At 35.0% G+C, this 23,732-nt stretch overlaps 1 protein-coding gene across 6 annotated transcripts in view; it reads right to left on the bottom strand.

Annotated features, from left to right (window-relative positions):
- Positions 1-3,855: 3,855 nt before the first annotated feature.
- Positions 3,856-23,732, bottom strand: part of LOC308194865 (uncharacterized protein) — a 124,259-nt gene continuing 104,382 nt past the window's right edge. For 5 of the 6 annotated variants that reach the window (XR_013950941.1, XR_013950942.1, XR_013950943.1 and 2 more), the window contains one exon: positions 3,856-23,355. Coding sequence is in view for 1 of the 6 variants with exons in the window: in XM_080591406.1 (XP_080447532.1) it covers positions 10,335-10,450; positions 11,582-11,700; positions 23,224-23,355 (367 nt within the window). In the remaining 5 variants the exon portion in view is untranslated. The remainder of the gene's footprint in view (positions 23,356-23,732) is intronic. The other variant, XM_080591406.1, reaches the window with a different exon arrangement.

The raw sequence follows: 23,732 nt of genomic DNA, 5'->3' as shown, positions 1-23,732 counted from the left end.
GGAGCAAGATCTTGGATTCACTGTGGGTGGCTGTCCAAGTACATTGAATTGGTTTGCAGCAGCAGCCCAAGAAAATGAATTATTTGGAAAGAACAGAATGCAAAACAGAAGATACCAGTATGATACTGTGAATTCACAGTGCTTCATAACTTGAAAGTTGAATGCATTTTGCAGCATACTTCCTCAAAGAGGCCTTAGAACTAGGTGAGGTACAGAGAATTTTAAGGATGGTCAGAAATATGGAAAAACTTCCACATGAGGTAAATAGGGCTGACTATGACAGCCTTCAAAGGGAGCGAAGGAGCGTGATACACCTTTATATAATGTTGTGTTATGCAAAGAAAATCAGTAGGGAACTGTTAATTTATCATTGCTTGTAACACAGGAACATGGAGCAGGCACAAAGAGCAGAAAGTTTCAAAGGGAAGCAGCATGTTTTCACACAATGCCGAAATGAATGACCTCTCTTAAGTAATTTCCCCATTTATAGAGGAAAAAATATAAAAAGGAATAAATATACGTGCCAACAGGAAGGATGAATCAAAAAGTACCGAAAATGTGATTGCCATAATTTGGGGCAAATGTGGAAAATATTAGGAGAAAAGTCCCAGTACCTCTTCTGCTTCTAATACAATTTTCCTAAAACCTCTGTTATTATTCACTTTAGAGGTTTGGATACAAGTTTAAGTTTGTTTTGGTCTGGGCACTCAGACTGATGTTTTTTATGTAGACTGGTCACTGACATTCTCAAAATCAAATCTCTTTGCTGGAAGTTCCACGTTGTAAGAAATGTGTAAGTATTTATGGGGTTTAAACATACACTGTTTTCTTTTCTTAAATGTAAACAGTTTTTGATCTCAGGGCTAGGCAATGGGTTCTGTTACGTATTGTATTGCCCAGAGGATAAGTATTTACTGGGGGACAAGTATGATCCTAACACAGCTCCTCTAGCTTGCCTTTAGCTATCCTCACTGTGGAAGAACATTTTCTTGAAGTGGTTCAGTCTTGCTGTATCCTTGAAAATGTCCTTTCAGAAAAACAAAAATAAACTTACCCATGTCCTAGGCAAGTTATTAATGCATCTATCCAAAAATATCACAGATCTAACTTTTTTTTAAAATCACGTATCAGGCTTTTAAGTGAAGTATATTTCCTATTTCACTTTGCATTTTAGTTAAATTTTCAGTGGCCAAGAGGAGGAGGGAGGCCTCCATCAGTTTTAATCCTTACTTAAGAATTCAAACTTAAATACTTACAAGAGGAGGATGGATAGCCATGGATGGAATGTCCTGAGCTCATCTCCACAAATGTGTCAGGCAAATTACAAGTTATTGGAGATTTTTAGCATGGTGACTTTTTGGATTTAAGTGTGTGAACTGGGAGCTCTGAGTACATACAGAAAAACTATCATTGGATTTTCACTACTAAGAGTACTGTTAACTTAGCTTAGGGGTAAATCACAGCTCTTATGGGATAAGTTTTGTAGACTACTGCAGAAGAACTCTTAGGAAGCAGTCCTAGAGAGTTAATTTCTGAAAACAGCTGAGTTCTCATTCTGAGCAAACTTATCCAGTCTATACCTACAATGTCCTGTCATGAATGCATTGCTAAATGAATGTGTATTCTGGCCTACATGGAGAGGAATTCTTTTGAAAGAAGAGAGGAAAAAACCTGTCAATCCATTTCTGTACCTGCATCTAAGAAATATGTATGTGTAAGCATTCTCTTTGATTCAAGCCAGTTAAAAAACATACTAAAAATACTTACATAAGCAACAAATTTAAATTAAGATATTTTCAAAAAGTTGTATAATAGCTGATGTCATAGTGAAGGTGCGATGCAGGGAATTAATCTGAATGTCTGAAGGTCTGTGTGATACTTTTCACGGCATCTATAAATTATTTGAAAGGCAGCTGGCAACTTTGAAGGACTATTGAACCACAGAAATGTAGGAGAGAATAAAAAGGAATATATAGAATAAATACGGCAAAGATAGCTTCATATGAATGTGACATATTTAAAAGATGCAAACTGTTTAAAAACATTTTTATTTTAATTTTTGTCCTCTTTTGTCCCATGGAAATTGTAAACCATATGAAACTTCGGAGACTTCCTGCTGCCAAAGTTTATCTTTTGGACATTAATTATGCTCCTTAGATGAAGAATTAAAAGGTATAAAGTTTTCTCTGGAATAAGAGCATGGCATGCATTTGAATTTTTACTTCTTCTGATGTGATTTGGAGATACCATTACAACGCTAAACTGTCGAAATAAGGCTGGGAAGTAAATTAAATGGAATGGGGCTGTAATTCCTGACAGTATTAAGATAGCATAATCATGCTAGAAGAGAATTTAAACTTAACAAGTCTGTGTTACAAAAATTCATTTAAAATACTTAGCATAATCTAACTTCTGTGATCGAAATCCAAGTAATATTTTCCAACACATCAATGTTGTTTGGGGATGATCTTTGTAGCATTCAAGATTGGAATAATAATAAGACTACCTTACTTCAAAAAGTACTTTATGAGAAAATTGATTTCAAGAGAAGATAGTCTTATTTATTTATAAATAATAAGGATTTGGGAAGGAGGGAAATATACTTGGACCACACCTGCAAAATCGATGGTAAGAATGATATATGTGGTCTATTAGACCATGTTTAATAATAATAAACATTTCCACACTTTTAATTTCATGTAAAAATTAATGAGGTGTTACAAGACAGTAGAAAAATCCCTTTTATTTTTATGTTAATTATGTGTTGCTATATAAAAAACAAACAAAGAAAAACCACAACAAAACAGCAACAATAACAAAACAAAAACCAGAAAGGTACACAAGGAAGCATGTGAATTAATCTGCTCTGTGAAGCTCACTTGCTAGAGAAGAAGTGACCTTACTTGCTGACCAGGTGTATAGTTAGCATAAGCTGGTGCTGCAGGAATGTTATTATTTACCCTATTCCAGAAATCAGTCAATTGGGCTGTGTTATACATTACAATCAGTGAGATTTCAAGGTCTGAATTTGCACATAATTTTGAGATGGAAATCATCTGTGAGGAAACATATCTAACACCCCAAACTAACACAGGATTTGCTAGTTTTCTAGTTTGGTAATATTAGTGCACTTTTATAGCTCATTTATCATTTCTGTTCCTTTTCTGAAGAGTTAAACCTGGATTTTCTTTCAGATTCATCTGAATGTAATCTTGACACTTACTTGGCTGACTCTTTTGTTGGTTTCTTTGCTGATTAGTTGTTAATTTGATGTTCTTCTTTCTATTGTTTGCAGAATCTACTTATTTTTTACATTTCTCTAACGCTGCTGTTAGTTTAACATCCCCTGGGGAAGCTGATCTCACTGGAGTTACCAGGTTTTATTACGTATGGTCCTGCATCAAAGTCTTACAGTGATGATCATCTAAGTCTTGACTAGTGTTTTATTATGAAATACAAGTGTGGAGATATTTTTCCCTTACAGAATTATGAATAAAGAATGGAATGGAATATTAAAAGAACAGTCAGGGAAAACTTTCACTCATTAAGTTCTGGCTAGATTAGATCAAATCTCTTAGAAAGACATTAGCTTTTGATTCAAGGACTTCAACCACAGTAATATCATTGACCTGTTTCAAAGATTTGGTGTAAAAAATATGCTAGATTCATTACAAATTTCCAGTAATACTTACTTTACATAAGAAAATGCCTTTCATCTGTTCAATGATTCTTAAATTACTGAGTGAAAGACATCTGCCTACATTGTTTCTTTTGGAACTATGAGTTTGTACACCATAATTAGTTTTTAATCTTGTGTTTATAAGTGGAAAAAATGTTTCAATCAGTCTTACAAGATTTTTCATATTAAGCTTTTATTACATCTGTAAAGTATTAGTGATCTGCTAAAATATAGACTGACAGCAAAGTAGAGAAACCAGTACAAAACCAATAGCTAAGTGAACCAGAACTCCCTACAAACAGTGCACCAAACCTGATTCTGTCTTTAGAGATGGCATAAATTTGTATTTTCTCTTTCAAAATAACATTTTGACATTTAGTTTGTTCACATTATGCCTAAAAGTATATCTGAGTCTGCAGAATTTCTGGAAAGGCTTGTGCTACTCTTGTTCTGAACATACAGATCCTTTGAGGAGAAGGCCTGCATAGATATTGTACAATGGCCATGGAAAAAGAATATTTTAAAGAGTTTAAAAGTAGATCAAATGCTGCTGTCTGTTCTTATTTTCCCAGTGATTGATTGTCCACCCACACCTCCCTTGCAATTTCTGAAGAAGTTTACATTGTTCATACACAAAGAATTCATGTTTTGAGCTACAGGCTGCACTGACAACTTGACAGTGCCCACAACACCAGGTCTTATTCTTACATCTAAAGCCACATGTTAGATTCCAGATGGACTACTGTTGTTAAGGTATGTTTTTGCTACAATTCTGTTTTGTATTTGTACCATTACTGCAACTACTTTTTATAAAGTACCCATCACTTGTTGACCAGCGGGCTCTTACCCTCTCTTCCATGTTTTTTTTTTTTTGTTTGTTTTTTCCCCCCACCTCCCAACAAGAAAACATAGCAAACATAGTATTTGGTCTTGCCATCACTGGGATATGAAGAGAATAGCTAACTTTGAATTCATAAATAGTTGACAGCTTTTCCATTGTTGTCTAATGACAACGAGACTATAGAACCAAATTACACTTCAGACTAAACAGATTAGATTTAGGACATAATTTGTAGGCTTTAATGAGATGCGATAATGGTAATCAGGTTAGGAGAAGACTGAAGTGGCCATAACAGCTGTAGCAAGTTAGAAACTTTGAACTGTCCTGGGCGAAGTCACTCATAGTTGCATTATTACCACTGTGCTTATAGCACAGTTGTTGCCTTTAAGGCCCGGCCATTAAACTTTGATTCCACGTGGTCCTTCATCTCATTGGCTTTCTCTTGCAGCAGATTGCAAGGTCAATTTCATAGCTGTCTTCCTAGTATCCAGTAGACCCTAAGTGTGGGGACTACTGTGGCAAGCCTTACACTTAGAGTATATCATTCTAGCTGTTCAACATATCTTAGAGGGGTTGAGGTTCTCTCTTGAGGTTCTGACAAACCATTTCTAGTTTAGATGTGATATGACACATACTGTCATATCTCTGCCAGTCTGGAATAGCCTCCCCCTTGATAAAACATTTAACTGAAGACCTGTTTATCTGTGGCTGCTACCCCATTGCTTTTTCCCTAAAACCCTGCAAAGCAAAGGTATTACTTTGAAAACTAATGTTTCCTGTTTTTAATACACTCGTATTTATTTGACATCTGTTATCTACACGCTCTGGCATTGGTAACTTCAATAGGCATGTCTACATGGTCACATGTCAACATTTAGCTAACTCCCAGTCTGCAGGGCATAAGCTAGTTCATGCTGAATTAGCATGCCCTATATTCATGCTATTGTCTTCTTGACAGACAATACTTATCTGTACCAGAACAGATGTTCTGCCCAGCTCCCCATGAGATGGTGACATCTCTTCCTCTGACTGGGAATGGTCAGTGTCACATGCTCTAGCATGGCAAAAGCAATTCTGAAACAACTGCCTTCCGTGCAAATAACTCATAACAAAGCATAAGAAGAAGAAACTGAAAAATGACCAAATAACATCTATGGTTTTAGTATCCATATGTGTAGGCATATCCTTGGTACATTGAATGATTGTATGGTCACTATGTAAATAGTAAAAAACATTTTCAACAGTAAGAAATACTTTAAATTGAATACTGATTTATTTTTGCCAGGTAAGTACTCTAATAGACACATATAGACAGTAGCTGTTGGGGAGCCAACATTTAGCAAATGGATCTGCAGCTGCTGAGGCAGTTGAGAGCCCAATGCACGTACGTCTTTGCACAAATGTATTAACATTGTACATCAGCAGTTCATCTGTACTCCTTTTTCTTATTGGGTGAAAGTAAGGGCAACCCTTTAACATGCCCTTAGAAGCCAAGCAGTTTCTGTGAAACACTGGAGAGCTGCATGCTGGGGATCCTTATCCTATTACCTGGGGACAGAGCAAAACAGTCTGTGTGATCTCCATAAATACTGGCTACAAGAGGAGATGTATATTTACTTATTGCTTTTCTAACTCTGGGCTCTATCTTCTACATTTTTTTTCCAGTCAACCATGAAAAATGAAATTTCAGTTCACTCTGTGCATTTCCTCAGAATATATCACTTTAAACCTTGCCTTTAAAATGTTCAATAGGAAAGCTATTCAAGGACAGTTATTTAGCTAGATAGTCTTCTTACTGGTGTATGGATCAGATCTTTCAAAACAGGTACCTCTGCAAAATGTATGCATGTTCAAAGTCCCTCCCTCCTTCCACCAGTATATCCTACAACTAGCCAACTAAAGGACAAGAAAGAACTAAAAGTGTATAGCAATAGTACTTCCGACGTCCAGATGACAAAACATCCCACATAGCAAGAAATAAAGAGATGACTAAATAACCGGAAATAGTGTAAGTGCAAATACTTTTTTTGTAGAAGATCAAACAAGGATATATGGGGTTTCAATATTAAATGTGCATCACATGAAACTTAGTGTTGTGCCTGCAATTATATGATACCTCAGCATGACTGATCTAATCTCTAAGGTAGTTGTGCACAGTGTTATTTTGAAATATTCATGGGTAGAGAGACGGCAGTGAGGTTTAATTAACACATCTCTTGGATACACAAATACATGAAATAGCAAGAAGGAGAGTAATCTCTTACGTCGCTTGTAGTTACTGATATCCTTGGGAGTAACTGAAATAAACAGGCTGACAGGGTGTCTTTACAGCTGCTTTGGGCATTTCAGTATATACTGTGGAATGGGAATATGAGCTGGTTCAACATTGCAAATATCAGTCAGTTCATTTAAATAAATTTTAGAATAGCACTGGAAGAAAGGATTATTTGGTGATGAAGCATAGAATTATGATTTGGAAATTGGAGGTTCATTCCCTGGCTCTGTGATAAGTTTTCTTTATCAGTAAAGCATCTAATCCCTTCATTATGTGTTATTTCCAGGTGAAGTAAGCAGTACAAGTTTCTTTCCCATTTTGTAATGACACTGTGACATGTCTCAGAACCACAGTCTTTGCAAGGTTGAAATAGTGCAAATAGAAGTGGCTCAGGGTGATGAGCTGGTGTTGGGCAACATTTTTTAGGAATGGTACAGGTTGCGCTATACAACAGCATATTGTCACAAACCATACCCTCTCGTGGCACAGATTTGTTGATAAGTATTGGTTTCTAAATTATCCATGCATTCTTTAATTCTCTCCTGGTGCTTTTGAGGGCTTCTGTAATCCTTTCTATGTACATCTCTTTTTTGTAGTATAGACTGTATTGTTAAGGATGATGAATGTCAGTTAGAAGGCAGCAAAAACTATACCAAAAAATCTGAGGCACATTCTGTAGTCAGTTAGAAAGCCATAAATACAGTGGCATAGTCATAACTTCAGCCAACATGAATATCAAAGAAGGGGCACCTCTGTATGAGGTGAACATACACACGTCTTCAGACAGTACTGCCTGCTGAACAATTAATTTTAATATCCTAGTAACTGCTATCTGTGCCTCCTCCAGCAGTGTTGTGCTATGAAATTTTAAAGGGCAGAATTCAGAACACTGAATAAAAAACAGCAGAAAGAAGGGCAAGTCAAAAATCTAAGGAAAAGAAGAAAAAAAGAAAAAAAAATTAAAGCTTTGGGCTGGTCTCTCTTTTTATTTTTATTTTTTTTATTATTATTTATTTTTTAAGAGCATTTCATTAAGGGAACTGAATTGTAGTGGAGTGTTTACGTGAAAGAGGACATGACCTCATTGGAGCCAATATAATTTGCTAAAATTGCAGATCTTGCATAAACACAACAGGTTTGACTGGAGCCCAAATTACAGTTCAGAAAGAAATGACAAGGGCAAAATGAGGACCAAAGAGGAAAAGCTGAAGGACATAAGTAGCCTGCCAAGGTGCACTGGGCAGACCACACACAAGCTGCTCTGATGCTGTCTGATAGTACTGGATTGCATATTTAAAGGTCAATCAAATCAGTGTTCTCTCTATGGTTGGTTAAATGTTAAGATCTTTAATATTATGAAAATCTTTGTGCTGATGTAATTTCAATCTATTGCAACCTCCTCACCTAAAGGCTGTTCAAATCTATGTATAAACTACAAGCAGACTTTGACTGGGTGTTGCCAAAGTCCTGGAGGTAAGAAATTGCTGGAGTTCCTGTAGGAAATGCTGTATTTCTCACCACTCTCTCGTGATTTCAGTGAGTAGCTATGGTATGTGCTTGCAGTTCTCCACCTTGACTGCAACACAAAATATCCCCCTATGGATGGCTGGAGCTGGCATTCTGTAGTGGACCCCTCTATAAAAAGAAATATCCAGTCGTATCTGTTTGGGCCTCAGTAAAATTGCCTGGTGATCTTGCAGAAAAACAAACAAACAAAAACAACAACAACAACAAAAAACACCTAACTCAACACAGGTAGGTTCTGTAAGGAGTGATGGTGATTGGATATTTGTGTATGTCTGCAGAATCTAAATGAAAAACTTCAGGCTCTAACAACTTTATACTTTCTGTTGGAAATGCTTGTTAAATGCTTACCACATTTTACAGCACCTTCAAAGTGCTCCATGGTCAGATTGCATTCAGGTTCCAAATGGACGTGCTTACAGAGTCAGCTGAATTCTTAGTACCACAGATCTCTTGAGACAGTCTCTAGAAGCATCAGACAAACTGAGCCCATGGGCAAGAATGGGAAGATGAGGCTCCTGGCTTTTTTTTTTTTTCCTATGTTTATAATGCAGTTTAAGAGCATACACAGACTTGTTATTTTCTGAAAAATGTGTATGAACCAGCCTGGCCAGCTGGGAATTTTTCCGGCACTTGTGCAGAAACATTTTCCACATAGTTACTCGTGGAAAAGTTAAATATTGATTTGATACATATCTTTGTTATTAAATATTTTCCTGCTTAACTTTATTAACTCAGCAGTTCATCAGTTCTCAGCTGACTATAAACCTTTACAGATATCTCTGCAAGACTATGCTTTAGCTGTCAGTGAAGTTCACATTTGCCATCTGAACTATATGCATCTCTCAGAGAGAAGGAACGTAAAGTCCAGTGGGGACTCATGCCTTATTAAATAAACATTTTAATTATTTTGTACTTTGCTTATGTATCACGAGCTATTTAAGGGGGTAAATTAGTAATTCAAAATACAACTAGAACATGGAAAATCACAGTTACTTTGTTTATAATTTCTGGAAAAAGGATGCATCTCTGATCTGTAATAATGAAAAATCTGGAATGATTTACGTCAACCTTAAAATGAAAAGTCTCAAAGAAGTCTACAATATAGTACAAAAAGAATCACAGAAAAGTCAGAAAGATATACTTTTTTTTTTTTTTTTAATACTAAACTAAAACCAGAATGAATTACTGCAGAAGAAAGAGAAATCAAGGTCAGGAGAATTAAAAGAAGCTGGAATAAGTCTGAATTTATGGGTGTCAAGGAGGGCACACAGCAAGCTCACTACCCTCAACTTTGGGATAGTAGAAATTGGGGGATGTGATCACTTCCCTGGGAAGCCTCTTCCAGTGTCTGACCACCCTCTCAGTAAAGAACTTTTTCCTAATATCCAATCTAAATTTCTCCCGATGCGACCTGAAGTCATTGCTTCATTACTGTCATATCCCTGGTCACCAGAGAGAAGAGGTCACCACCTACCTCCCTGCTTGTCCTCAAGTTTGGGGTTAAATTGGGCCAAGTAAGTTTGAATTCTTGGATAATACTAAATGTCACTTTGTGATCAAATGACATTATTTATAGTATAAATTGGAGGATTTTTTTTTAAGATAAGAGTTTTTTTTCTGATAACCTTACAGTCTTACAGTAAGTGAACAGTTTCTATCAACTTCAAAATTAGGATCTATGTCCAAAATTTTATGTCATCTCTGAATATGAGACCATTCATAACAATACCTCTAGCTGTCCAAAATGTAATATCTGGATGCTAACTACAGAACCAGTATAGAAATATTTTAATCTGGTAAAGAGACATTATAATAAAAATATCTTTATATAAATTATTTATATGTTTTGTTTACAAAATCCATTTTATATCAAGATTTTCATTGTTAAAATGTTAAAATATAATTGATAACAATAATCATAGAAAATCATGTAACTCAGTTCTCCAAATCACATTTATCTGTTGCAGGTTAATAACAAATAAGGTTACTGATCTTCAGATTGTACATAATCTTCAGGTCATCTTTCCAGTAAATGTAATTTGTTTCCAGCAGTCACCCCACTGGAAATACAAGTCTTCTGAGTAATTATGGATTATATCTCTCAGGAAACTTTCTTTATGGGTATACTCTGTGAGCATCAATGAGAAGATGAATATTAACAAAAGAGCCTCTTGGAGAAAAAAAAGTTTTTCTTTTTATAATCCTCTACTGTTTGGAATTTTTAGAAGAACAATAAATATACCATTTATTCTTAAGGTTGTTATGTGCTCCAGGAATTTAGACTCTGTCTTTCTAATGTATTTAGATATATCTCTCTATAAAAAGAGAGATCATTTATTGTAGCGGTGTATCTTATGCATAGATCCTTCATTGTAATGACTATATCTGCTACAAACTGGAGCTGAGAGGCCCTTTCAGGTAAATTCCTCTTTCGCTAATCTGTAGGGCTGAAAGACTGTTTGCTGAGTTTTAGATCAAGATCATCTCTGAAATGTCTACTGTTTGCCAAAATCTGATACCATGTTATCATGCATACTAGCCAGATGTGTGTTACTGCCTGGTTGCCTTGTCAGCCTTGCTTACACCTTTTAAGAGACTCATTAATGCTCACTGATGTCAGTGGGAAATGTAAATATAGACAACCTGGCAGAATCAAATTGTTACTCAGCAGAGCAAGATCAGAGTTATAGCCATGGATATATTCTGCAGAGTATTTTGCAGAGCTTTCAACTCCCCTCTGGGTTAACAGCTGTAAAATATTCAACAGCTGAGATGCTTAGATAATCCACAGATATGATTATATCAGTATAATCAGTGCTTTTTTAATAGTAATAAGTTAAATTTTAAACTGTTATACTCTTTCTCTTTCTATATATATATTTTTTTTTCCTACAATGGTTCCAGGTAATTTACCAAAATAGAGTTGCCAATTGAAAACTAGCATTATTTTGGTTCTGTGTAATGATTGTAGAGAAGAGCAAGGAAAGTGTAGAAATACATTGGAATTGGCCTTGGAAAAAAGTATGGATAATGGGCCACCTAATACAATATAGAAAAATGTTTTCTACTATGTAAATATTTATTTGTGAGGTAGTAATTGATTTTTTTTTTTTTTTTTTTTTTTGTGCATAACAGTACGCTAACACAAGTATGTATATATAAAATCACCTTCGGGAAGTCCTCAGAGAACATTACTCGTGCTGTCTTAGTGGTGAAATGCAAAATAAAATACCTACATCTGTCACTGTAGCATTCATACCCAGCAAATTCCCCAAGACATTTTTGATAACTTTGTTTTTTTCCAGGGGCATGTAGGAGCTTCTGAGGTGTTTGTGCTTAAGCTCTTGATTTCCAGAGCTGCAAACTTTTCCTGGTAATCTGTAAGAAAGAGAAATTTGAATGACGTGTTTTCTGAACAGCACATTGTCTAGTTTAGCATTTAGTTGGGAAAGAATAATTTGCAAATCAACAGCAATGGAAAAAATATTAGTTATGGAGCATTTTGTTTATAAAAGAAGTCATGGAATCATGATCCAAATCTGATTTGTAGCTGCCATAAGTAATAATAATTTAATCAAAGTAAATGTTGCTGCAGTGCTTTGGAAATTGCAAATGATATTAGTTAATAAGGACATTATGATGTCTGTTGCACAGCCAAGGTCATGTTAATGCAGAGAGGTAAACAGCTCCTGCTTTAATTAGATGATAATTGAAATAGACAAGAAACACAGGTAAAAAAAAAAAAAAAGGATACATGTATTTTTATTTACTTTTATTTTTATTTTTTTAATGACTAAGTAGGGTGGAAGGCACAACCTTAATTCAGTTAATGCTTCAACATATATGTTTCTTATGTGAACAGTTTTGTCTCACTGAATTCTGGGCTCTTAGGCTTTCTTTATTTTTTGCATTTGAAGTCTGCTATTAAGTTTCAGACCCTAAAGGGGAATAAATTCATTCATTTCCTAACCTAGTTACAGGGCTGAAATCAGTGTTTACATAGGAATTTTAAAATAAATGATTGTTATCTGTGCACTTCCTTACATGTAAAATCTATAAAGCAGGGCATCTAATACTCAGAAAATATATACGAGATAAAATTAGAGATATGAGAAAAATGTATACAGACCTTCTAATTGTGTAGAGATAACTGCATTAGGAGACCCATTTGGAGCTGTATTAGAAAAATGTTGACTGTCTCTTATTAAAGGCCAGTCCCCACTAAAATAATACAAGGTCTAATCTTTTTAGAAAGATAATCCTAATGATATGCACCTTTTCATGATCACACGATTAAATAATAATAATAATTGAAGCAGCTGACTGTATGCCTATATGCTTCTGAATAACTACCAAAGAAAAAAATAAAAGTTTGTTTTCAGACCCACCTTGTCACAGAGATATTTCTTACATTGCGGAGACACATTTTTTTCTTTGTACTATAGAAGTCTCATGCATGAAAAGTATGATATTTGTTTTCTTGTTTCTTCTATGATTCTATTTTTACATGGAGGGTCATTCAGACTATCATTATGAATACAAATTCTTCTGAGCTCTTTGAAAAGGACAAGAACTGAGGGGTATGCCAAAAGTAATGAATGTCAAGTATTTCCTGTAGCTAAAATAATTCTTGGTTCCTCTGCAGTTTAGAACAGCAGCTTTGCAGAACTCATCCAGTTCATAAACCTTCTCATGTCCAAAAAGTCATATCCAATCAGGGAAATTTCTTCTAGGATTTGTACACGTATACATATAGTTAAATCATAGATTTGATATTATTTTTCCTGCTTCTAGATTTCTCCAAATAAATATTGGATTACTAAATACCAAATATTTTCCTTTGAAAGAAAGAAAATACTTACAAAGAGCACTCTTCCATCAGTCTGGACTACAACAATTACTCAGTCAAGACTTAAGCAGTCAGATGCCATAAGTGAGTAAGAATGTATAAATACCAATACATATCAAATAGCAGTATGTGTTTGGCAGAATTCTAGATAAACCCATTTGACCTTGGATTGTCTTACATTTTATGCATCAAGTTACATTATTTGCCAAATATTAAATACCTAGATTCTCAAGAAACAGCTGTACTTAGTTCCAACAGACATCCTGTGATGTTATCAAAAACATTACTTTGAATAACCAGTTCCTGCTGTATTCTCTTGAGCTGCAATGAGATAACTCTCATCTTGTTCACATTAACAGTTCTTACAGTTTATCCAGTGCTCCTGATAAGTGTAAAAAACCTTCAGTGAGCACACAGTGAAATATTCCCCTATTTTCACCTAAAAGCAAATAGATCTTAAAGATAAGATGGAACACTGTGATACATCTGTAAGAAGGAAGTTATCCCACCTTACCTTGTTTGTCCTTCCATCCAGAGGACAACACAGAATGGTGACTGTCTCCAGATGTCATGACCTTTTGTCATACTTAAAGGAGTTGACATTATTTTTTTCTTGCATATGATTCACAAGTAAGTAAGTTATTTTATTGGTTAAATAGACAACAATTATTTAAATCTTATGATTTCAACGCAAATATACGTTTTGGGTATTTCTTGCAAAGGGAAAAGCAAAACAAAACAAAGGGGAGTGCTATGCCTTTATAGGCTGCCCTTTCAAATACCATAGAAATAGAAGGTGAAACTCAGTGAAGCTGAAAGATCAAACCTGAGAAGTGAAAGAACAAAATTAGAGAGAGCTCATGGTGGATCCTGGATCCAACTGAGTTGAAAATAAATTTAAAGAAATTTGGGTTTTATATAAACAAAAAGTATTAATTCAATGCTGACAGTTAAAAGCAAACATTCCATATCACAAAGTGTCATGGATATGTGGTAGAAAGGAGTCATGGTACATCTTACCAGAAAAATAGACTTATTACTTTTAAACATTAAAAAGCCTCTGACTAAGGTAATGGCTAAGAACAATTATTCGTAATCTCTTTGAAGCACTTGGATGTGCTTACTGATTTAGCTGAAAACTTATTCTAACCTAACAAAGGATTCTCTCTGATTTTCCATTTCCATTGTTCAGTTGTTTTTAAAAACTTATTATGTATTCAAATGCATTCCTACTGTGATACTTCCGTTGTCCAGTGTACTATCTTGCCTGGCATCCTTGGACCTATGTGCTCAAACAAAAATACAAACCTTTTGAACTAAATGTGAGAAAGTAATTATCAGTCTTAAAGAACAATTAAATATACATATATATATATAACAAGCATACAACAAAGAACTGCTTTCATCAAAGAGTTAATTAACCAAAAACAGCCTTGCACTGAGCTGTATTTTGTTACCTTTCCATGTCTCTATTGCGTTAGGTTCCAGTTATCACAGCTCTAGTTGCTTGAGGAACGCTGCTCCACTCTGTGGTGTTCTGTGTCTTCATGGCCCTACATGCTGATAGGCACTATTTATTTATTTATTTATTTAAGTTCTTTAGTGGTGTTCAGTATAGCAGTAAAACCTGTGTGTCTTCCTCCTTCGGGTTTGATTGGACTCATATGGGAGTTCCACATTTTGTAACTAAATACAAGATTTAAACTATACATGCACAGGCTTTTTTTTTTTTTTTTTTTTCTTTAATAAGTAAACCTGGGTGACATCACTCGTACTGCACATTCTTTGGCAAAATCTCTTTTACAGTTGATATTCTGTGATGCTGTTTTGATGTAGCTAGCTTTTTTATCCTCCTCCTCCTTTTCTAGGGTCATCTCTCCTGTTCTCATGCATAAATGCACACTCCCAAAGAAAATCACTCTCACATCAAGAAAGCAGAAAACTGCTTCTGACTCATCTTGTTTACTGGCCTTATTGCTTATATCAAGTGAAAGAACAGAAGAAGGAAGAGGGGAAGTCTTGAACCTAGTCTAGCAATAATACAATTTTAGATGAAAGAGTGGAAGAATGGTCAAATAATAGCTGGAGAAACCCCTTTAATTATAGTAAGAGAATAAGAAGCTTTTTTTTTTTTTTTTTTTTTTTTAACTGTAGGAAGAAACTGTGGTCTAAACTCCAAAGATTTTCTCAGGAATTCAATTGCAGGATGCAAAAAAAATATGTTAGAAATATGAATTAAAAATCAGCCCTGTGTACTGTTCCTGATATACAAACTGCAGATGAAATTCTCTCTGAATGTGAGTAGATGATCCCTCGCAAACTTTCTATTTTAACGTATTTTCATAAAATACAATAAGTTGTAGGAAAGCTGTGACAGCTCAGATTCAATTATTTTAGCCTCTGCCCATGCTATGAACAGATGAAAAGTCATATAACCCTGCAATCAAACACAGGTTTATAAAGCATGATGAGCAAATACTCAAACAAAGCATGGTCACAGTCTTTCCCTAACCCAGAAATCTTATTTTTATGTTCTAATCTTTGTATTTTCCTTTTGAAAAGTAGGAAATTTCCCTTTGATATGGGAATATTTCTGAGGAATTACAGGGTATTCTTGTGTTCATCAGGTGCCTTGAGCAAAATAGTTTGTAACCCTGATACAATCCTTAGGTATGCCTTTATTTTTATTTGTTTCTATTGCAAGCCACAAACTGCACAAATGTTAATTCATTATTTGAGCTTCTAAATAACACTGATATCAGTGAACCCAAATAGTTTCAGGGTAGCTGACAGTAGAATAGGGTGTCAATCTGTGTGAGTGCGTGTACATTATCCATTTTTATGTTTGCAGAGATGAAGACTCCTCCTGCCTGAAAGGTCTGTGTGAGTGTGACTCAATGAATGGACAGACAGCAATGAATATCAGAGCATGAGATGAAAGCAACTGAGGCCTTCTCTCTGTTCTCCCGCTAAAAGCCTGTTGTATTCTTTTCTGTCAGAACGTCCAGTTCTATTACCTCAATAGCATGAAACTAATGTTTCTGTTTGCGGAGTTTAGACTTGATAGGTGACAAAAACAAACAAACAAAAAAAAAAAACCCTTGTGCTCAAGCATTCCATAAATGTACGTGAAGCGTGCTGTAATGCTAGTTCCACATTAATGAATGATAAGACTCAGCTAATGTGTTGCCACTCATTTAAGGATGGCTGAATGATTTTGAAGAAAATGACTTAAGTAAGACATAATTGTCCTATGTGCCACTTAAAACAAAATCAGAAATTCTGTTAATAGAATTGTGTTTGTTTATTTGTTGTTGTTGGTGGTGGTTGTTATTGTTTTTTCCGTTGTCTTATGGTGATACTGAAACACTGCATTTCCAAGTAATGTTTAAAAATGAAAATTATAAAAGCCACGAAAGGACTTTTGCCATGTCATCTCCAGCTTGAAACTATGCAAGCATTTATAAGAATCTCTTTTAAATTTTTACTCTTCTGACATTTCGAATCTGGAGAATTAAGTATATTTCTGATTGGGTACAACATATTTTAGTAAAAATGCTTACCAATCTGAATTTGCCCAAGTATTGCAACTATTACACATCAAAATCTTTAGTCCATAGTGGGTTATATCAAGAGTGTGAGTAAAAAACTCTCTGTCTTGTAGCAATGGTTTCTTTCTTATCTAAGCTGATTTGAATAGCTGCTGTGCATGTCACTGACTCATCCCACTTTGCTAAAAGCTCAATTACACTGAGCTCCTCTGGGAACAAATACTTTTATTGTAAATGAAAAAAAGCATAAGTCAGAGAGCATTCATTAAAGTTATACCGCGTCAGAGCATGCTGCTTCCTTCAACTCTCACATTCCATTACTTAAGTATTTTCCTTAACACCACCTGTCCGAGTATTGCTACTGTCACTGTTGTTATGGTTGCCTTAAAATTTTCATGCTGATTCAAAACAGAATCAGCAGAAAACAGAAAATTATTTTGTACATTTTTTTTTGTCTATTTTGTACAAAATTCTGTGTACAACAGTGGATAGCTATTCTTAAATTTTTGTTTTGAAAATATTAAAAATAGAAAGGAAGCATAAAAATAGGTAAGTTTCCATAGTAATTTACATACCAATTCTTACAACTGATTAATGGAAGTAATTTATTCAAAGACATTCTCAAAAGGACAGGGGATAATGGTTTTAAACTGAAAGAAGGTAGATTTGGATTAGATATAAGGAAGAAATTCTTTACTATGAGGGTGGTGAGGCACTGGAACAGGTTGCACAGAGAAGCTGAGGATGCCCCATCCCTGGAGGTGTTCAAGGCCAGGCTGGATGGGGCTTTGAGCAACCTGGTCTGGTGGGAGGTGTCCCTGCCCATGGTAGGAGGGTTGGAACTGGGTGGGCTTTAAGGTCCCTTCCAAACCAAACCATTCTTTGGCTGATCTTATTATTCAATGGCCAGACCCCAAAACTTCTGCAACTAGAGCGTCAATACCATATATTGAACTTTCCACATCCATACCTTTTACAGTTTCTCTATTAAAATACATATAATTTTATTTTCCCTTTACTGTTTTGACAAAAGCTACAAAATTCTCTTTCTGAGTGTCATTTAGTTTTTGTTTTATCTCCATATTGGCAATATAAATATGTGGCCAACAGTTGAAGAAAAATGTCCTGTGTGCAGCTATTATCTAGTTATATTAAGAAAGGATTCTGGGATCTGTTAAGTAGCAACCCTGGTTGGCAGCAAACTGCAAGGATAGATTCTTTAGCATTAATATTTTCCATCTTGGAAATTCTGCCTACATAGAAATACTTTATTACAAAATTTTAGTGCTTAAAATGGGTGTAGATTGAGGGGTTGTTTTTGTTCACATAAAAAAAAGCATTATATCCACACTAATTGTTGCTAAGTAGTAAAATGATATGCAAAAGGCATATAGTCAGCAACAAATATTTTTTTAGGATCCTTTTAAAGTTGGTGCAAGAGTAAATAGATCAAGCTTACATGAGCGGATGCTTAGTTAGATAGGAAAAATTACCAATTGCAAATACAATTTTTTTTTGCCTAAATTATAATGTATTTCAAGTAACTTCTTGAGGCTTAACAAACAGTGACGTTTTTTCCCCCTAAATATAGCAATATATTCCAGGTAACTACTTGGAACTTGGGAAGTTTTCCACCTTTTATGCAAAAGAAAAGTGGGCCTATCTAGTTTTTGGAGATTTTTGAGGAAAACTGGCAGACTCTGAATATTTTCAGTTTTGCTGCCCCTAAAATCATACCTTCAGGACCAGGACTGATACAATGCTCAGTGAGGCACAGATATGCAGTGACATTTTTCAAAACATGCAGTGACTTTTAAGGGATATTCACATTGTCTTAAATTAACACCTGAAGTTAGGGTTGGTACTATTGCTTAGATGCAGCATTTCACTGCCAGTTACATGGAGGGGTTTACTTTAAATGTATCCTGGGTGTAGGTATAATGGGAATAGTACTGTGAATATTTGATATTTTTTTTTTCATGAAAAGAAGTAGAAAAAAGAGCTTTACTTTGCTAGTTTTGTTGTTGTTGTTGTTGTTGTTTTTTCCTTCTGTTTGTACCCTGAGTGACCATGTGTAATAGCAGTTCTGATATTCAACTTTTATTTCCTCTGTGTATCACTTGTTTCATTAAGCATGGGATATGTTCCTCCTAGAAAGATATATCCAGCCTTAGGCAAAGCTTGTATGCTTCCTTTTATTGCTTTGACACATAGGTCTTATTAGTTATTTAAAAGAAAACAAAAAAAAAAAACCACAAAAAAAACTAACAATGACAAGAAACCTATGTTCAAAAGCTGAACTTGATGGCTTCCTCAGTGCAGTTTTTAATCAGTGAATAAACTGATGCTCTATTTTATCTTTTTTTCCACCTTCAAATACTAGCCAGAGGGTGACCTTAGGCATGTAGTTCTATTAGAAGTCTGAATATGTTTCTAGATGTTGTATGTTTTTTTCAATACTGTACATCATAATTAGCAATAATAACTAATAAAAATATATTCCCCAAATTCAGTCAGCTGCCTCAGAGTCAACTTTTCTTGAATAAGAACAGGAATGGAATCAGTCTAGATAAGGTACTAACATTTCCTGCTCCTATGTGTATGTGCATATTCTAAGTATTATGCATCCTACTAATCATGGATAATTTCATTGCAGACAATTTCATAGCAGAAATGGTGAAGAGCAGAACATGAGGGGCCTGTCTTAAAACATAGTACTTTGGCTTTTTACAGGTTTCTAGGCACTGAGGAGGTAAAGACTTTGTTGATAAATCATCAGTTTGTTTTCATGGCTTTCATCTGGGACAATGATGGGCAGCATTATCTCTGAGGTGTTGATCTATCACAAAATATTTCCCTTTTGAATTCTGTTTCCTTATCCACAATGCACTAACATTAATGTAAGTAGTTATAGCTATAGTAACAGGAGTTGTGCTGTGCATGCATTTCTGCAATGCATTATTATACATTGTATATTAATGAGAAATCAAAGTGGCACAGGATTTAATATGAATGTTTCTAATTTACAAGTGCAAGGAAAAGTAGTTATTTTTGTCTAAAGCTTCAATCATTTTGGACTAAAACTATTATTATACTTACTAAGTATTCTAGATCGTCCCTTTTCCCTACTGCAGATAGCTGCAAATGCAGCTTGCCATCATCCTAACAAAAAATTGCAGTGACACTTAGTTCTCAAGTTTACCAGTGTCAAGATATTTATTTTCTGAACAGTAGAGCTACAAATAAAATGTCTGTGACATTGTTCCCCAAGGTAAAACAGAAAAATGAGAGAAACTTACATTTAAATAAAATTTTCTGCACAAGTTGGAGACATTATTAACAAGACAAAGGGATGCATTTGCCAAAACTACTGGAGGCTGTGTTAACATCTGTTGTCAACACAGTGCTTGCTTTAGTTAATGAATGTGTAGTATATCACTACCACAGTTAATGCACTAGTGGCAGTTGCTCTCCTCCCATTTTTGATAGACCGTACGGTGGGAATGTCCTCTGAAAAAATAAAAAGTGTTTTAAGGGTAATATCTGAAAACAGATATTTTTTGTCAATAATTTCTGGATAATTTTGTAAATAAAATGAAGCTATTAAAAATTAGTAACTACCGATGTTTAGAATCATCGTCTAGCTGTAAATAAATGAAGAAATCCCTTATATCAGACGCTAAACAAGATTACCTTAAATAATTTAGAGTCATTAAGTAGGGAAAGAAACTGATGAATATCTCCAAGGAGCTCAATAGTAACTGGTGATTAATTAACGTATAATGCATGTCTAATAAAATGTAGGCTGCCATCTCCCACCTATATCACATTACTAAAGGAAATTTCTCTTGTAGCCACAGTTGTCCATTATCTATATGGTTCTCACATGAAGGAACATTTTTGAGCAAAGTGTGTGCCTCTGCATTTCATTTGTCTCTTTCTCTGCAATTTAAAAGGCATAGATACTACACAAAATACAACCCACCAATTTTGAGAAAGGCAATAGTATTTGTGTGTGAGCAATACCTAAGTTAATACCCTGCATTTCTAGTGTTTCTGAACTTCAGATAATCTGCTTGCATGTAAATGATACTGTTATGAGCACTATAGTTTATTTTATTCTTTTTAAAACTGTGGGTTTTATAAACTGAATACATAGGTATCCTTGTAGACACAGTGATAAAGAGACATTTTTGAAAGTTGGAGTGACTGAATTTTTTCATGGTAGACATTTAGGTAATGAAATTAGGAGAAAGAGAACAATTTTATCAACTCCGCAGGAACTGGTGTTTATGTTTCCTTGCATCTGGATTGTACCTTGTTTTGTTGCTGGCCAGATGCATCACCAAAGACCCAGATATAGAACAAAATGCATTTAATCCAAGACATCAATGTTGGAGTAGTGTGCTTTAGGGATGCATTTTATTTAAATGCTGAGTTAGTTACTATGTAGTGTCTAAAGGCCAGACTTCTAATGGTATAAGAACAGTTACCTGAAATGTTTGGATGCACTTAGTAAACAGCAGGGATGTTGTGACGTTTTGTTACATCTGTGCTAATGATACAGCAGCTGCCCCCCACATGACAGCAACTCTTTTGCAATAACTTCATTTTTGACTTTGTGCAGTCCTCACACATTAAAAAGTCATTTGATGAAGCTCTTGTAAGGTTTTCTTTTTTTTTCTTCGTTTTTTTTTTTCTTTTTTTTTCTTTAAACTTTGATGATTTAATTTAATCTTTAGCTATGAGCAAATAGGAAATTATCGCATAATTGCCCTGTATCAGTTGAGTAGCTCTGTACAATCTTTTGATGCAGTTGGACATCTACAAGGTCTGACTACGCTTGTCTCTAATATATGTGTTAGCATGAAGCCACCTGATGGACTTCTTTCTTCACTGTTCATTTTCATAAAATTACACAAATTAAAATCACATTAAAGAAGAAGAAACAGCAGGAAAAGACTCAAGCATTTATCTGACAAATGTCCTTGCATTATATGACTACATATGATCAAAACTCAAGTCAAGCCATCAGTCTCTGCCACATTACTGTTTCAAACTGTTAAATGCAATATTACATGGAAAAGGCACAGATATTTATATAATAATGGGAAAAGGTGTAATCCTGACCTTACCACATGCAAATCTTATATATCTGCTCTGGATATGTTAACCTTAGAGCTCTCAAGAATTCAGGAGGCCATCCAGTGAAAAACAACATCCTGCCTGTTGTTTCTGGATCTGTTGAGTCCTAGCTTGTTGCTCTTAATATTCCTATGGCTATTTCTGTATCAGTAAACAAAACTCTAATTAAAGCCTTCAGCACAATACTTAACATAGAAGAAAGGAATATGGACTTTCAAGTGCACTGGGAATGTCCAACATTAACACTTTCCCAGGTTCTCACAGGTTGCTAGCAAAGAAGTGACACACATCTGGGATGGGCCTGGGAAAGCCCTCAGAAGCTAAATACTTCCTAAATGTCTTTAGATGTTTGGAAGTGCCTACTGATTACATTTTTGAGACTACACTTTCTTCACAGGAAAAAAAAGAACCAATGTGGCAACAGCAAGGCATTCCCATTAGCTGGAGGGACAAGAGGTGCAACAGGCAGTGGCAACATTCAGTGGATCAGCACTATCACCAGCACATTTTCCTAGATACTTGAGAATAATAGCCCCATCTACAACTAAGCAGCTCTTTTCAGTCCTACATATGGTCTAAAATATGATACAAAATCAGAAAAGTAAACAACACCAAATCAGAAGAGTTAAAACTTCAATTGTTTTTAGAACATTTAATGACATGTTGAGCTTAGGTTATTTTTAAAGCCATGCATAATTTCCCCAGTCCTCATTTAATGAAAAATAGAAATATTACAAGGTGGTAGCAACTACTGTAAATAAATTAGAACCATGACTATGTCAATAGAATCACTTTTCTTTTCCCCTGTCATTGTAATTTGACTTTAAATTGCATTTTAATGGTTATTGCTCTGGGTTAAAATTTTTGCTTTTCTACTTAGAATTTTCTAGTCTGAAGGAAAAAAAATAATTTCTTGTCCGAGACCTTCTTTAACAACAACAACAACAAAGAGTGATAATACCTTTCTTTTTCTAATTTAAAAAAATTCTTTATAATAAAAGTCATAACATCCAAACTGTGCCTTGGGGTTTGTCTGGTGGGTAATGCAAAAGAAATCCTTTCAATAAATCTTTTGATAACTTGTAGAGTATTAAGTATGGTCATGACTTATACTTGCTTTTCATAATGTATAAATGTCCACATGTATATACTCCTTGTTAACTACTGTAATATAAAGTAGGCTTAGGTTAATACTTGGATACAACTGGAATCTTCTAAAGAAAGGAGAAATTCAGACTTTGATGACTAGATATTGACTGATGACTAGATATCGACAGAGTAAAAATGTGTAAATACTTGCAGCATTAATTTGGAAAAAAAATAAACAAACAAACAAAAAAAACCTGCTTCCATTACTTGAATCTGTGTGTAGTAAACCAGTTGTAACTCTGATTTAGGCTGCATGTAAGAGAGCAGAGGACATCTCCTTGGTCAGCTACTCCTTTGTGGCATTGAATTGATGTTGAATGGACTTCAGAATTAAAAATCCTGGGGAAAAGAAACAAAAAACAAACACAGAAGTATAAATAGCTGGATTATTTCCAGTTTGCTTCATCATTTCAGTGATGCGCAAGAAAGAGAGGCATGGGGGGTTAGATTTTTCTGTCTGTCTGTCTATCTATCTCATTCATGAATTCTCAGCCTGTTTAAAGATGGGGGATATATCTCTTCCTCATTTTTTCTCCTAGCCTGGCTTAGGGAAGACTGGATATGAAGAGGCACAGCTGGCATATTGTAATATTCTGGCAACTCCTTGCTGCAAGCACAGGAACAGAAGGGGCTGCCTCGCTGATGCGATTGAGTTCCCATTGCTGAAGGATTGTCCTTCTCCTAGACAGTCCCACAAGATGCACCACTTGCAGGTT

The sequence above is a fragment of the Anser brachyrhynchus genome (assembly GCF_964034855.1).
Source record: "Anser brachyrhynchus genome assembly, chromosome: 4".
NCBI lineage: Eukaryota > Metazoa > Chordata > Aves > Anseriformes > Anatidae > Anser > Anser brachyrhynchus.
The sequence above is the reverse complement of the archived record's forward strand: the minus strand, read 5'-3'. Positions and strand labels throughout refer to the sequence as shown.